Here is a 14,818-nt window from a genome sequence, read left to right as displayed (position 1 = left end):
CAACAAAGTCGCAAACTTTTGCCATTTCTGGAAGTGCGCTTTACTTTCCCTTGCCCAGCACATTATAGTATGTGATAATGCTGGCTCTCTTCCCCTTTGATGAGCTGTACCCATGCCTTACTTCACCCTTACCTATTCTCTGCATTTAAGATGCTTGAAGCCGACTGCAGAGGTCACAATGGCTAACGCGATTTCCCCAAGACTGGTAGTCTATTTTAGCCGATCCACAGGACCCTGTTACTCAAGAAGGGTTCCAATTGGCTCTTGATGGAATCTTCGAAGACCCTTGTCGAGGTGGGGTATCTCGGCAGAGTCATTCGCTTGTGTTGTGTTACCTCAGCCCGGCTCGTTGGTAGTCCAGTCAAAGCGCAGGACTATGGAGGCAGTAATGCATCTTTCAGTCAGCTTTGTGGTCACGACTCGTTGTCGACTTAGTGCAGGAAGAGGCACCACTCACTAACGCCCCATTCCTACACTATTACAGAGGACCATGTCTGTTTATGGTGACAATATGTATAGTGGATGGAGATAACAAGCTAGCCAAGAAAACAAGGCAACAGCGATACGTGACATCTTTGCTTGGCTGCTCTATAGAATCCTTGCAAGGACGATTGGCATACCTCCTTTGTAATCTACCCATCATTACGAAAGAAAGGCAGGACTTCGGCCTAAATGGCGCGTTCTAGGACCAGCCCTGGTCATGAAATTTAGGTGAAGGATGCGACAGCTGCATCTTCTTTCACATTATGTTGCATCGACGTAACAGGGATCAAACAAACATTCTACATCTCCACTCTATCCCCGCTAGCTGCATAAACATACTGTATGTATTGTGTAGTACCGAGAAGCCGGAGTGGTTGCTGTCAAAAGCCCGCGGGCTTTTATCATATATAGAGTTGTCCTTGATCCGCATCCATAAGACGCCGACCCGCTCTGTACCCAATTATTAGCATTCCATACGAGTCGCAGGTATATAAAGAAAAAGCAAGACAGTATCCAGTATTGTAATGTTGTATCTGTCAAGATTCTTGCGAGTGTTTGATGCCCATGTTTCATCACAGTCCCACAATGCTTTAGCTTGGACCTTGGACACGGGCCGCCGCGCCGCACTGTTATCTGCATTAGAGCAGAATCATGATCGTCAAGGTTTCGGGCCAGTTCGGTGTTGGCCCGTCCCTGCCCTTATGCAAGCAGAGAAATCTTCATGGCTGACTCTGATGAGCATGTGAGTGACAAGCAGCACAAGCCGCAGCCAGTCGTTGTCATGGGTCTATCTGGTTAGCCGCTCGAACCAACAGAGAAGCACACCATACCTCAGCCCTAAGTACAGTGATGTATCAGCCAAGTTGGTTCGATTCAGCCCCAGATAACAACATGGCTGTTGTGTTGTTTAGAACAAGCACACTGCAGCCTACTTTTAGACACCAGCATATATCCCAGCACGCCACATTTATTGTGACACATCAGTTGGGAACAAAGTTGCAAAATCCGGTCCCGCATCCGATTGCACTCCTTGATGGTGTAATCTTGGCTCCCCAAGATCATTGGCTGATGGCTGTGGCCAGGTCAACTGCAAAGAAAGGATCACAACGTCTAGGGGCTGTCATTGAGCCTATTGTGGAACGGCTGTCGAATTGTGTAGACTACAGTAGGCAAACAGATTCGAGCGGCGCATTCGAGAGGTACATGTTTCTTTGTTACCTTAAGGTCGGGCTTGACATATCATGATACTAGAGCAAGTTAAGCTTTGTCAGAGACTTACGTCCTTCTTTGCACGTCCAGCACGCCTTAGGCTTTGCACTACTGATCTTCAGCACCACAATGGCAGTTCTCAAGGATTTGGAAGCCAACCGAGAGCTCCATATATCCGAACACGCCAGAAACAATACCGAAAATGGAGAAAGTACCAGTGTTTCTACTGCTAGGAACGCAAAGACTGGTGTATTCTCGAGGTGGTATAAGAGAGTGCTTGACGCTGGTGTCGAGGAGAACGGGGTTCGGCCAGTGCCCATCGAGGAAAGAACCCAAACGCAGCACAGCAACCTTTTTACTGTGTTCTTCACCTGTCTGTTGTGTATTCTACCGTGAGTTGGTGGCATAACCCAACCTACTGATGATCGCATATATCTGATAATATCTCAGGTTGCCAACTGGTGCTCTCGGCACGGCTGTATACGGACTAGGATTGCGAGATGTGTCGTTGATAATCATCTTTTTCAACATTGTAACATGCATCCCCCCGGCTGTTGTCAGTATCGGGGGATGCAAGACCGGGATGAGACAAATGATACAGGCTCGATATTCCTTCGGGTGCGTTTCAAGACTTCAAAGATCATTGCAAGGAGATTGCTGACATTGCGATTTGCCAGGCTCTATCTTGGAATCATTCCCATCCTGCTCAACGCTGGAACGGTAACAGGGTTTACGCTCGTGGGGTCGGTCGTAAGCGGACAGGCCATCGCAGCTGTGAATGAGAAGGCCAATATAAGTGTGAACGTAGGGATCGGCATAGTTTGCATCCTTAGTTTTTGTCTCGCGTTCCTAGGATATCGAGCGGTCCACGTCTGGCAACGATGGCAATGGTTACCGAACTTGCTTGCCATTGTCATCGCCGTCGGCTGTGGCGGGAAGCATCTGATGAACCAGGCTGACCATGACCCGGCATCTGTGAAAAGTGTCGTCGGATATGGAAGTCTAATGGCAGGGTATTTCATGACTTTTGGCGGGACTGTCTCCGACTTTACCGTCTATCACGACCCCAAATCATCCAAGTAAGGATTCCTCGATATTGTATTGTGATAAATCAAAGCTGACAACCTTCACCCAATTCACAGGCTCAAGATCTTCATGTACGTGTACCTTGGCCTGATCACCCCATCGACACCTCTGCTCATTCTTGGAGCCGCCATTGGTGGTGCTCTTCCCAATGTCGAGCCATGGCAAACGGCTTGGGATAAGTATGGAATCGGCGGCGTCATGGCTGAAATGCTCGCACCAGCGGGGGGTTTTGGCAAGTTCGTTCTTGTCGTTCTCGCTTTGAGTGTTGTTGGTAACATGGTCCTGTCCAGTTATTCAGTCGCCTTGTGTTTGCAGATGCTTGTTCCTGCATTTGCCAAGGTGCCGCGCTTCTTGTTCATCGTCGCTACGCTGGCTATCATGATCCCAATGTCGATCTATGCGGCTGCTAAATGGGAGGAGTCCCTTGTTAACTTTCTGTCTGTGATTGGTTATTGGGCGGGATGCTTTGATGCCATTGTCATTGAAGAACTCATAGTCTTTCGAAAGATGAACTACCTTTCTTATGAACCCGCGATATGGAATCAAGCACGTCGGCTTCCAACTGGACTCGCGGCTATCGGAGCATCTTTGGTCAGTCTGGGGTTGGTGGTCCCGTCAATGGACACGCCGTGGTTCACTGGGCCCATTGGAGAGCGAATTGGTGACCTGGGCTTTGAATCGGCTTTCGTGGTCACTGGGATTGCCTACTATCCTCTTCGGACCTTGGAAGTCAGGTTGATGGGTCATGTTTGAGAAGCATGCACTCATAATCCTGCGTGCTTGGCAATGTTGGAGAAAGATGAGCAGAAATTCGTTAAGGTTATTGCCGCTGTCATGTCCATATCGTACTTGGTGGCATTTGAGTTCAATGCGCCAGTGAATGACAGCAGGAATTATGATAGTAGAGGATTACAGGGAGAGATAGGAGTTTGGGGTAAGAGAACAAGGTGAGCAAGGAGAAGGAGGGTTTCCCAGATACATGTTGAGAAGACCAGAGGGATGGCTGAAACATAATCAGAGGCTTGTATATATATATAGCCTAGCTTTAGGCACTAGGCGTGAAGCGTGCCACACAAGACAACGTCTTCGCCAAAAGGATGCCATGAGACATTCGATAGCCGCGCAGCAGGAATCGGAACACCTGCTGGATCCTGAAGGCGATCTGGCGACACGACAACGCCTCCTTGACCAAGCCAGGTTGGTGCAATAGTAACAATAACGGAGTCAACTAATTCGTGATATCGAGGATCAAGCAGAGAGTTGATAATTTGGCCGCCTCCCTCGACCATGACGCTGAAGAGGCCTGCTTGATGCAAGACTCTGAATACATCATGCCAATCAAAGCGCATGCGTCCGTTGGGTGCTAGTGTAGTCGGAACATGGATATACTTTCCGCCATGCTGCTCGAGTAGTACAACGTTCTCAACAGGTAAGTCCTGGCTAGACACACCAGTCAGGACAAAGGGAGCTAAACCATTACCGAGGCGAGAAACCTCTAGGACTTTGTCGGAGCTGCTAGGAGTCCATCTGAGATGAGGATCAATGACAATGGGCCGGGGCTGGCTTGTAGCACCGATTGTACGACAATTTAGGGCTGGCGAATCGGCCAAGAGAGTAGAAACGCCGATGAGAATAGCATCGTGTCGTGAACGAAGATAGTGAGTCATTGCTTTTGAGTCGGGCCCGGAGAGTCGAGTTCGGACGCCAGGAGCCAGGGAAAGCGATGAATCAAGTGAAGTTGCAAATGTGAGTGTCACAAATGGCCGTGAGGTTCCAGACGGGTTTGTTGATGATGGAAGTCTGGATTCTAGCATAGCTGCTGAGGATGCGGGGAAGTTGAGCTCCGACATTTTGAGTTCTTTCCCGTGATGATGAGGTAGGATCTGATTAAGGGGGATACGAAGATGAAGAAGATATCTCGGAAGGTAAGGTATGACACAAAATAGAGAGCTTTGATGCCAGGTACTGTTGCTCTCGTAGCGCTGTTCTGTAGGTAGGTTGTAGAAACTTCCAATACGCCGCCAACAACTTCTTCAAGAGACTGGGTGACGTGGCGAAGTAGATGAACAAGATCTGATTTAATCGTTCTTTGAGCTCCAATATTCTGTGGTGATTTAACGCGAAGACGATACCTCGCAGGTGTTGGTGTTAGGTTGAAGTATTAAATCGATAATACGTTGGTTGAGACGAAGTTGAAATTGACTTCCCTGATTGGAAGGAAGGATACAGGCAGCGGCTGGCTGAAACCGCTGGCGGGAATGTGACAGCGGCAGGCGCGGCCCACATGCCGTTCACGGGCCTTGGCAATCGAATCAACCAATGAATATAGATATTACGATAAACTTGAAGTCTAGTATGGAATTCTTAAGCTTCAATAGGAGGGCGAATGATGCCTGCGATAGATCTTCATTTTGATTCATTTTGACTTCCTTTTCAATGAAGCAATCCCGGGCCCATAACGAATGCTGATCATCATCCTGCCCTGTTTCACGCGTGAGTGCCGCTTCATTCATCCATGGTATTCCAGAGCCAGGCGGTTCGTTCTCTGGATGATTGGCAACTGGTAGCTCGATCTATCTACTAAAGATAGCAACTCAGACAGTTCCAAGAAAGTCTAGTACTTTCAGATTCAGACTCATTGCTCGAAATAAATCGTCGTAAACCAAAGAGGCGCTAATAATTTATCCTAGCAGCTTGAGACTCAAAACGATCAAGATTTATATTCTCGCATACTTTTCAGTTGTGGTAGTACTATATATAGCGACTAGAGAAGACAGCTTCTTGTGGAAAGGGAGTAGCATATGCTCGAGTCATGAACAGAAGCTCTGAAACTGGACAACGCTTTCTCATATCTTAAACTTGAACTTAGTGAGTTCCAGCGACTGCAGTAAGCACTGGTTACCTTATTATTTAATTGAACTGAACCCAATTCAACTGATGATTCAATAACTACTAGACATGCATGAATGGATATCAGGTTGGGTCGAAGTTACCCAGGTACGAGGAATATATCCAGTCTTCACTGCCTACCTACTACCTAAATAGTAGATAGACTACTGCCCTAAACTATTGAATATTAACTTTTGCTGTAGCTATTTTCGGTATCATAATAGCCGATTAGGCTAGATTTCCAAGACTCTGAATGGGGCAATTGGCTAATCCAAGTCACATGAATAAGAGCATCTGCGGATGCTGCGGGGCAGATCGAATAGATCTAAGACAATCAGATCGGGTCTGTATCTTCATATCCATATGCTCTGTTCATATCAAGGATAATTTCAAGCAAGCTACGTGAGCATTTGTGGAACAAAAACTTGCCAGGAGTCAAATAGGGGGAGCACATCCTCGGCAGCTGGAGCCTCACCATAAAATCATGCAAATCCGTTGAAATAAATAGATTAAATGCTAGCGCTTACTGATCAAAATGGCGTAACATTGAGCTCATTAATGATTTGGTGCCACACTGGTGGTACGGCTGCTCACAAAACCCCTGAAAATCGTTACCAGGACTCGACGGAAACATGATGAATCGACAGCGGCTGGGAAACAAGGCCATTCTAGGTCAAGAATTTCAAAGAATGGCAGGTCCAATTGAGACGGCCCATATTTTACGTGAGTCTCGCCCCCAAAGTCAATGAGCTGTTGTTTGGTAGTGACCAAGCATCCCACGGAGATCCAACAGTTAGCAACGCCATGCGTTACACAAGAAACAACCACCAGTTTTCAGAAGCCTTGAATTGATTTCTATTGGACGCTTCAGATTGGCTGTGCCGGGCAATTCGACAAGGCAGAGCAACCATCATTGGTAGAAGGCCTATCAGCCTGGATCACCACCCAAGGCTTGAGTAGATAGACATTATGTATTTCAAGTGAGTATAAACCTTCCCATTAGTTGATACCATTTCCCCATAGGTAGGCTGAATAAGTGGGGGTAATTCGATCTGCCAATATTCCCAGGGCTACGTGAAGGGAGTCGTGAATGCTTCCAGTACAGAGGTGATTTACTCAACCCATGCAATGATGAATCAATGGTAAAAGCATCAGTAACCTTTGAGGTGTCACGTTGGAATTATCTAGCTTATTTTGATAATGCCAATCTTCTTCAGCAAGCCGTGGCCTGCCGATGTGGTGCACTAAAAGAATGAACTGGATCACGGCCTACGAATACTGCGAGTATATTTGTTACATGAGGATCACTCAACGTTAACTTCTTAAATCTCTATACTCATATGTACCATAAAATATAGATGGGCCAATGTGTGGATATGATTCTCAGCTTGGGGAGCTTACATGTTCCATTATCTGGAGGATGCCTTGCTTCGAACTTCAGGATACCTAATCATAGGCTACCAGAAGTGCATATTTAGGGAGCTGGCTGGGCCAACACGGCTAATTCCATCTCAGTCACAGTCAAATCAAATCGACATTCTTTCGTATGCTATATGGTGTGGTGTCTGTGGCAAATACTGATCTTTGTCTTGAGTCTCCAATGCTTGACCAACTCGTAAACGAAAGTGCAGATTCTATGTGGAATGCTATGGTGCATCTCGCTGGTATATTTATGGCCAACATCTAAAGACGCCTTAAAAGGATCGGGTTTTCTCAGTTAGGGAACAAAGTATCAAAAGGGGCGCCACTGCATCAGACTCATACACGAGTTAAAAAAAAAGAAAAAAGAGACGAGAACTGGCTAGATAAGGGTTGTATTGAACTCCTAAGTCTTGGTGCCAGCTCCTTTTCTAAACAGGGGATTCCCATCATCGTCAAACTCAGCCCACTGAAAGAATCCGCATTTGTCCTGTCCGGGAGAGTTGGCATAACACATCCAAAAGTATTTCCCCAAATTGTCCTTCTTTTTCGTCACCGCTCTTAAGACGCACGGCAGCCCACATCGGCACTTTGGTGTAGATCGTGGGTGTAGGTTTGCCTTGTAGTCTCGGTATGTAATATTGATACGCGTAGTGCCAGAAATTGGATGTGGATCAATCGATAATGCCGGCGCGATGCTATGCTTCCACTCTTCTTGCATCTCGGCATGCATCACGAGAAGAGAGTTATGTGGAAGATGGATTGATATTTGACCTTGTGCATCTTGCTCTTGGACCGTTTTCGCATCGCTGTCTCTGGGTACTATACGTCTGACACGAAATTCGCGGGCAACCCCGAGTGAAATAGACCCGATGACGGCGCGAGGTCCAAGATATGTGAGATGGTCGCTATGCCATCCGACATTCTGCTGCGGGCCGGTATATGCATTGACAAATGCTGAGTTTGGGACCCAGGGATTTGGAGATTGATATTTCAACTTTTTCCCGCCAGGGTATCGAGTCTTGATTCGTTTCTGAATCTCGGAATTGACAGCTTCTTGGACTTTTGGCTTGACCTTGATAAGCTGAGGTGTAATGCGCCGGACATCCTGTATATGATTAATCAAAGACTGTGAGTAGAAGCGATCACTAGATTTACCGTAAGTCGACCGCCGTTGTAGTGGTACTCTGTTTTCTGCCGTTCGATCTCGTCGTAGCTTTCGACATAGAAGCTTGACGTATGGGGACTTGATACTACGTTCTCAAATAATTGGAAAGTGATCTTCTCGAACGATTTTGATTCTTCAAGTAGTTCTTGGAGTAATTCGTTGGCGTCTTCAGCCGGTAAAAAGTTGTGTATAATCGTGCACGGCGTATGTTCAGCCACGTCTTCCGGATCATACAGGTGCAATGTGCTTCCGGCTTTTGACTTTAATTTCTTCTTCTTAGGTGTAGAATCCAAGGATGTCGAGTCACTTGGGGTTGCATATTGCTTCAAGGACTGCTGGTATCCAATAACTTGAGTGCCTTTCTTCACCGGGGCCTGGACTCTAAGCGACGCCGATGCCTCAGCAACGGATCCATCATGCGCTAGTAAGATGTCTAGTAGAATTTCCTGATCAAGTTGAGGATGCAGAGACGATAATAAAGCCAACTTGACTTCGGTTGACTCTTCTGGTTCTGCGATTTCCTTTTGAAGCTCTGGAGATGATTTCCGCTTGGGACGAGTCAAAAAAGCTTTCATGGTTTGACTCCCGTATATCCAATAGCATGTGTTATACGCTGTAACTGAAAGTGCTCTCTGACAGATGCGCCAGCATTTCGCAATTTGGGTGACGTGATGAGGGGCGGTTGGTGACACGATATCGCGAAAGTTCCGAAAATTTGAGACACGAAACCACGTGACTAGAATGACTCCGGTTATCACATACCCCCGCAGATGACGCATGATCCGGTTAGCCACATAAATGCGATACTCTGCCCCGCGGGCTTGTGAGATTACCGAAACCGAGGCACATGCCAGTATAGCTTCGAGGGGAAGCTCTGCGATCTAAACAAGTCCAAGCCCATTGTCCACCGTAGCTTTCTTTGCTCTACCATAATATCACAGCTAACGCATGCGCGCGGTCTCTGAAGACCAATATTCAGCGCAATGGCTGCAATGCTCGAATTCCGAACCCAAGGGTACAATCCCTACGCCGTCAAGTATTCTCCGTACTACGACTCGCGAATTGCCGTTGCGACTTCTGCCAACTTTGGCATTGTGGGCAATGGTCGGGTATTTGCGCTCGCTCTGACGGCGCAGGGCGTACAAGTTGAGAAAACGTATGCGACGTCCCGTTGCTGGACTTATGGAGTGTTACTAGAAGCTAATTTCGTCGTCGCAGTTTCGATACAAACGATGCTCTGTACGACTTGTCTTGGTCCGAGATCAACGAGAACCAGTTGATTGCTGCATGTGGCGATGGGTCGTTGAAACTGTTTGACTTGGGAATTGACGATTTTCCGGTTATGAACTTTCACGAACATAAGCGAGAAACCTTCTCTGTCTGTTGGAACCCTATAACCAAGGATACATTCATATCGAGCTCATGGGACGGCACAGTCAAGATCGTATGTCAACCAACACCATTTATGCACAAGCTATATTTCTAACACCTCACAGTGGTCACCGACGCGAAATCACTCGATAAAGACGCTGCCCATCGGAAATTGTACCTACAGCACATCGTTCTGCCCCTCCAACCCCGCCTTGATATCTGCCGTCTCCTCCGACTCCCACCTCCGAATCTTTGACCTCCGAACACCTTCTTCGGCAAAGTACCACCTCACGGCGACGATACCGGTCCACGCTTCCGGACCGCAACCGTCACCCGGAGCTTCTGCGCCTGCCGAGATTCTTACCCACGATTGGAATAAGTACCGGGACACGGTGATAGCTACAGGTGGTGTGGACAGAGTTCTACGAACCTTTGACATACGGAACCCTAACGGAGGTCCGCTGTCAATCATGCAGGGCCATGAATATGCTGTGCGGCGCCTATCGTGGAGTCCCCATTCGAGTGACACTCTTATAAGTGCCAGTTACGACATGACAGTTCGGTTATGGAATGACGGTTCGAATCAGCAGCAAGCTCCGCCAATGGGACCAGCAATAGGAAGTCAGATGGGAATCATGAATCGACATACGGAGTTTGTCACGGGAGTAGACTGGTGTCTTTTTGGTATGGGGGGTTGGGTGGCTTCTGTGGGCTGGGACGAGAGAGTGTTATTGTGGGACGCCAATATGCTGATGGGCCAACGAATACCATGATGTTAAGCATTATTAGTTTGGCGTTGATTGGAGTGAGCGTATCTGCGAATATGTTTGGTATATCAGGCGTTGGGATGTATTCCATGGGTTGGGTTCATCAATGTGCAAGTCTGCTAGCTGGTCAAATAATCACACACAATAAGCCAGAGAATCACAAAGCAAGACTGTTATTCAGATTATCATCATTTCTTAAGTTGAGTTGTCGTGGAGAATACCCAGTGACGCCTGCAGACATGTCTATGAACCAAACCCCTTTTCCCATATCTTACACTAGTATAAAATACAAAAATGCCCAATCGAAGTACAAGTCATACACATCCCATCCGTCATAGGTATCTGTTCTTGTTATTATCCGTACATTTTCGCCGTTTTCACGGAGTGCCTTTCACCACTTAGAATGAAGAGCGTCCGCCGTAGCCTCCTGAGCGGCCACCAGAGCTTCGGTCACCACCGCGGCCACCACCGTAGCCTCCTGAACGGTTACCACCGTATCCTCCCGAGCGGCTGCCACCAAAGCCTCCTGAGCGACCACCACTTGAGCCTCCGCGGCCAAAACCACCAGATCTGCCACGTCCATGGTCATCCCGGCGGGCATTGCTTGCCATGGAATCAAAGGGATCACTGCTTTCTCGGCTTGAGTATCCATCGGATCGATCACCAAATCGCTGGCCGGCTTCCGAAAAGTGCATGCCTGGCGCATTGGCTAATCCCATCTTCTGAGCCCACGGATAGGAAACAGACGGGGGCTTTTCCCATCCCCAGCCAAGACGTGTCCATTCATTGACCTCTTCGGCGATTGTCGCCTTGTCAGTGGCCATGCCGAACATGGATGTATAGGCTGTAGCGAGAATTGAACGAGGCAGAGTACCAAAGAGAGCCTTGGTCTTCTCGTGGTGAGGAGTAGTCTCACCTCCTGCCACGTCAGTCTCAGCGCTGCTGAGAGAGCTGTTCTGTTGAATGGGGAGACCCTGAAGCATCTTTCGAGCGCTACGGACGGAAGAGTTGGGAAGGATCAACCAGCCTTGGCCCTCCTTGTTCTGTCGACCAGTTCGTCCAAGTCGGTGAATGTAAGACTCACGTTCCCGGGGAGTATCGATTTGGATAACGTGTGTCACATTAGGAAAATCCATTCCTCTAGCTGTGACATCAGAAGAAAGAAGGACGCCGGATCTGGCCTCGCGGAATCTATCGGCAGCTCTTTGGCGTTGTTGTTGACTCAGCTTTGACTGCATGACATAGGAAGAGAAATAAGGGGTGCCGTCGTTCTTAGCATTCTGGCGTTGCTGGTAAAATAGCTCGCCAGCCAGTTCAACCAAAGCAGTGGTATTGAAGTAGACAATAGCCTTCAAGGGCATGGCACCAGGTGTTTCCCTGATTGTTGCGGCTTCGCGCTCCAGAAGCTCAAAGAGGGTGGGGAAGACCTGAGACCATCCGGAGACGGGAACGATATGCTGAGGAACCTTGTCGTGGGTAAGAGACTCGTTCTCGGGGATGGTCTGGACAAACTCGAAGTCGTTGGCTCTGACCATGTTGCGGGCCAGCCGGATGACGCTATCGGGAATTGTGGCAGAAACGAGCATGGTCTGGCGAACCTTCTCTTCAGGTTTGGGGAGGCACTTGATGATTTCGTTGAGCTCTCTCTCGAAGCCGACATCGAGCATTCGGTCGGCCTCATCCAAGACCAGAGCAGCCAGGTTGGGGGCATCAATGCCGCTGCCGGGGTCTTGGAGAAGATCGTTCAGACGACCAGGAGTAGCGACAAGAAGATGGCAACCTTGTCGTCGAGTCTGGTTCAGCATGCCGCGCTTGTCAGTGCCACCAACAGCACACTGAACGACGAGGCCAGTGTGTGAAACCAATCGGCGAGCCTCGACGGCGATTTGCTCGGCCAGCTCTCGTGTGGGAGAGAGAATAACTCCACGGATATCATCAGATCGGGCTTGACGTCTAGCGCTCCTGTCGGCGAGTGTGCTGTCTTCCTCAATCATTCTTTGCAGGAGAGGAAGAAGGAATGCAATAGTCTTTCCGGTACCAGTCTTGGCTTGAGCAACGCTGATTAAATGTTAGCTGATGTATGATATTTTTAACTTGATGCAAAAAGAACTCACATGTCAGTTCCCTTGAGCGCAGGCTGGATGGTCTTGGCCTGAACAGGTGTCATGGTATCGTATTTCATGTCGTCGATGATGGGCTTGAGAAGGTTGGGGTGAATGCCCTGGAGATCGGCGAAGCGAACTTCAGGCTCAACTTCAGCTGAAGGAGCAGACTCAGACTCATTCTCATTCTGCTCAGCAGCAGCCTCGGTGCTGTAAGCGCGTGTGATGGAAGCAATTCGGCTGATGGCGGCGATAGAAGAGTGGCCTGTCAAGACCTGACGGCGAACAGCAGGCAAAGCAGTTCGAGTCTGTGTGAAGAGGGCAGCTGTAGCGGCGGATCTGGCCTGAGTGGCACAGCGCCTTAGGCTGGATCGAAACATGATGCCGGGTATTAAAGACAAGAATCGACGCTGAGATTCCGGTTCTGCGATTGATAGAAACTACAGACCCAGAAGCAAGAATTGGAGGAGGAAAAGAAAAAAAAAAGAGGATGATAATATGAGAAGAGGTTAGGTTGGATGAAGATTGGCGGGCGTCCAAGGGTCGCGCGCTGCTACTTTTGGGAAAAATGAAATTTTTACAGCGCTACCTTATCTTATCGTCTAATTGGCAGCGAGGCTCTACCCTGATTGGGTTAGATCCCGAACCTGTCACGTGCTCCACCGGGGGTCAGCACCGGGCCAGAGGCGAAGAGGCCTGCAAGGGTCCTGGAGCATTGCCACTAGCTCAGCATTGAAGATGAAGATGGAAGAAAATCCCCGAGTATGAACTGTATATGGTCTTGTGCAATGTCCAGTACCTTATGCTATGTAAATGCCAGTATCGAAACAAAACTCCGCTAGCCAATGATCATCCTTCTATCTCTATGTCTAAATCCTCAATGATAACTCCCTCTGATGCAAGTTCCCTCCAGCAGCTTGTAGGCCTCTAGCCACTCATCTTTGGTTTCGACCCCACCATCGAAAGACCCTCCCCGAGTCCATCCGAGATACCCTGAGTTACACCATCAACAGTCCAAACAAACACTTCTAATAGAGCCTGAGCAACTTTGCCATCGTTCATTTGCCCGATTGCTTCAGTCAACGAAGCGCTTTGCTTGCCAATTGAGTTGACCAAGTCCACGCCGTGACCTACGACCTTCTCGGAGATCTTGTACTTGCGCTCCAGTCGAGCTGCGCATCTAACGAGTAATAGCAGATATGGCATTAGGAAGCTGAGGAAGAAGATGAGATTGACGACTGTCATTTGGACTCCGCGGTGAATGATTGAACGGGGTTGACTAGGACCAACGCGTTGTGAGTCGGGTTCTGCTCTAGCCAGAGCCATATCTGACAAGTTGACTTGCTCTGGCAATGCGCATTGGATTCTTCTGAGTTCGCCTTCGTCAAGGTCTTGCGGGAGAGCTTTGAGAAGATATGTCACCCCGTCAACAAAGGCTTTTCGCTCAAACGCAACATCTTCTTCTGCTACAGCAGCTTTGCCTCCATCAATAGAAATATTGACGAGGTTCGTTCCTATTGGACCATGTCAGCACAAAACACTACCTATTTCTTGGTCCTGAAGTTTCTTACCTTGTCGTGCAAACTTCCAATGCACGCCAGACGCCGCTCGCATAACTGGCTCATCCTCTGGTGCTTCCGAATAAAGGACTCGACTCATCGGCTGAGGATTCAAGTTTCGTGACTCGACAAATCCACCTGAGTGCTTTACCATGTCCGTCTGGAGTGGTTGGGCCATTGTAGCCGAGACATCAGCTTCTGAAAGAGGCCGAGGCTTTGTTTGTGACCCAGATACCGTCACACCTGGACGTAGAGTGTGAAAGCTGATACTCCGTCTGAGAAAACGAATTGGCCCGGGGAGTGAGTTTGGAAGCATGGAGACGACGTTGAAGATCCTGCTTTCGGTGATTTGGTCGACTTTGATCTCGTCCAGAGATGGCGCAAATGATCTGAGATGAGACGCCATGTTTCAAGAGCTGCAGGCTAAGGGATGAATGAGGTCTCGGGAGAGTGGAAGTGAGAAAACAATAGAATGTCGTCAGGTTAACTCGGTGATGAAGTGAGGGTTAGGTCTAATCAGTCATGATGTGGATGTGGCAGTATGGTTTGACTTTTAAGTAAGGGGACTTTCTCATAAAGACCTCATGACAAAACCATCAGATGAGAAAAGTCGAGAGGAAAAGAGAGGAGCAAATGCCCTATCATGAAACAACCGCATCAAATAGAATCTTGCACGAGGTCTCGCCTCGCCTCGCCTACAGTTCCTTATCGTTTTTTTTTTCTGGGTCCTATTCCGTCGTGCTTCTGACATGTGAAAACGGTTAA

At 48.3% G+C, this 14,818-nt stretch overlaps 6 protein-coding genes; 2 read left to right on the top strand and 4 right to left on the bottom strand.

The window, feature by feature from the left end:
• Positions 1–1,821: 1,821 nt before the first annotated feature.
• FFUJ_05007 (related to purine-cytosine permease) lies at positions 1,822–3,531 on the top strand (the record flags this gene model as incomplete). XM_023571638.1 has 4 exons in its annotated part: positions 1,822–2,084; positions 2,143–2,310; positions 2,370–2,771; positions 2,835–3,531. 4 exons carry the CDS (start codon positions 1,822–1,824, stop codon positions 3,529–3,531), a joined length of 1,530 nt encoding a protein of 509 aa, XP_023425912.1.
• A 299-nt stretch (positions 3,532–3,830) lies between these two features.
• Positions 3,831–4,628, bottom strand: FFUJ_05008 (related to riboflavin biosynthesis protein RIB7; the record flags this gene model as incomplete). The annotated part of the gene is made up of 1 exon (XM_023571637.1): positions 3,831–4,628. The coding sequence occupies one exon, from the start codon at positions 4,626–4,628 to the stop codon at positions 3,831–3,833; it is 798 nt and encodes a 265-aa protein (XP_023425911.1).
• Positions 4,629–7,492: 2,864 nt separating this feature from the next.
• FFUJ_05009 (related to CUE domain protein) lies at positions 7,493–8,829 on the bottom strand (the record flags this gene model as incomplete). XM_023571636.1 has 2 exons in its annotated part: positions 7,493–8,194; positions 8,245–8,829. 2 exons carry the CDS (start codon positions 8,827–8,829, stop codon positions 7,493–7,495), a joined length of 1,287 nt encoding a protein of 428 aa, XP_023425910.1.
• A 408-nt stretch (positions 8,830–9,237) lies between these two features.
• Positions 9,238–10,398, top strand: FFUJ_05010 (probable peroxisome biogenesis factor 7; the record flags this gene model as incomplete). XM_023571635.1 has 3 exons in its annotated part: positions 9,238–9,410; positions 9,473–9,698; positions 9,751–10,398. 3 exons carry the CDS (start codon positions 9,238–9,240, stop codon positions 10,396–10,398), a joined length of 1,047 nt encoding a protein of 348 aa, XP_023425909.1.
• A 392-nt stretch (positions 10,399–10,790) lies between these two features.
• FFUJ_05011 (probable dead-box protein precursor CYT-19) lies at positions 10,791–12,874 on the bottom strand (the record flags this gene model as incomplete). XM_023571634.1 has 2 exons in its annotated part: positions 10,791–12,450; positions 12,507–12,874. The coding sequence occupies 2 exons, from the start codon at positions 12,872–12,874 to the stop codon at positions 10,791–10,793; spliced, it is 2,028 nt and encodes a 675-aa protein (XP_023425908.1).
• A 547-nt stretch (positions 12,875–13,421) lies between these two features.
• FFUJ_05012 (uncharacterized protein) lies at positions 13,422–14,459 on the bottom strand (the record flags this gene model as incomplete). XM_023571633.1 has 2 exons in its annotated part: positions 13,422–14,008; positions 14,066–14,459. 2 exons carry the CDS (start codon positions 14,457–14,459, stop codon positions 13,422–13,424), a joined length of 981 nt encoding a protein of 326 aa, XP_023425907.1.
• Between the last annotated feature and the right edge of the window lie 359 nt (positions 14,460–14,818).

The sequence above is a fragment of the Fusarium fujikuroi genome, chromosome FFUJ_chr02 (assembly GCF_900079805.1).
Source record: "Fusarium fujikuroi IMI 58289 draft genome, chromosome FFUJ_chr02".
In the NCBI taxonomy this organism is placed as follows: Eukaryota; Fungi; Ascomycota; class Sordariomycetes; order Hypocreales; family Nectriaceae; genus Fusarium; species Fusarium fujikuroi.
Note: the sequence above shows the minus strand (reverse complement) of the source record. Positions and strands in the feature narration are given on the sequence as shown.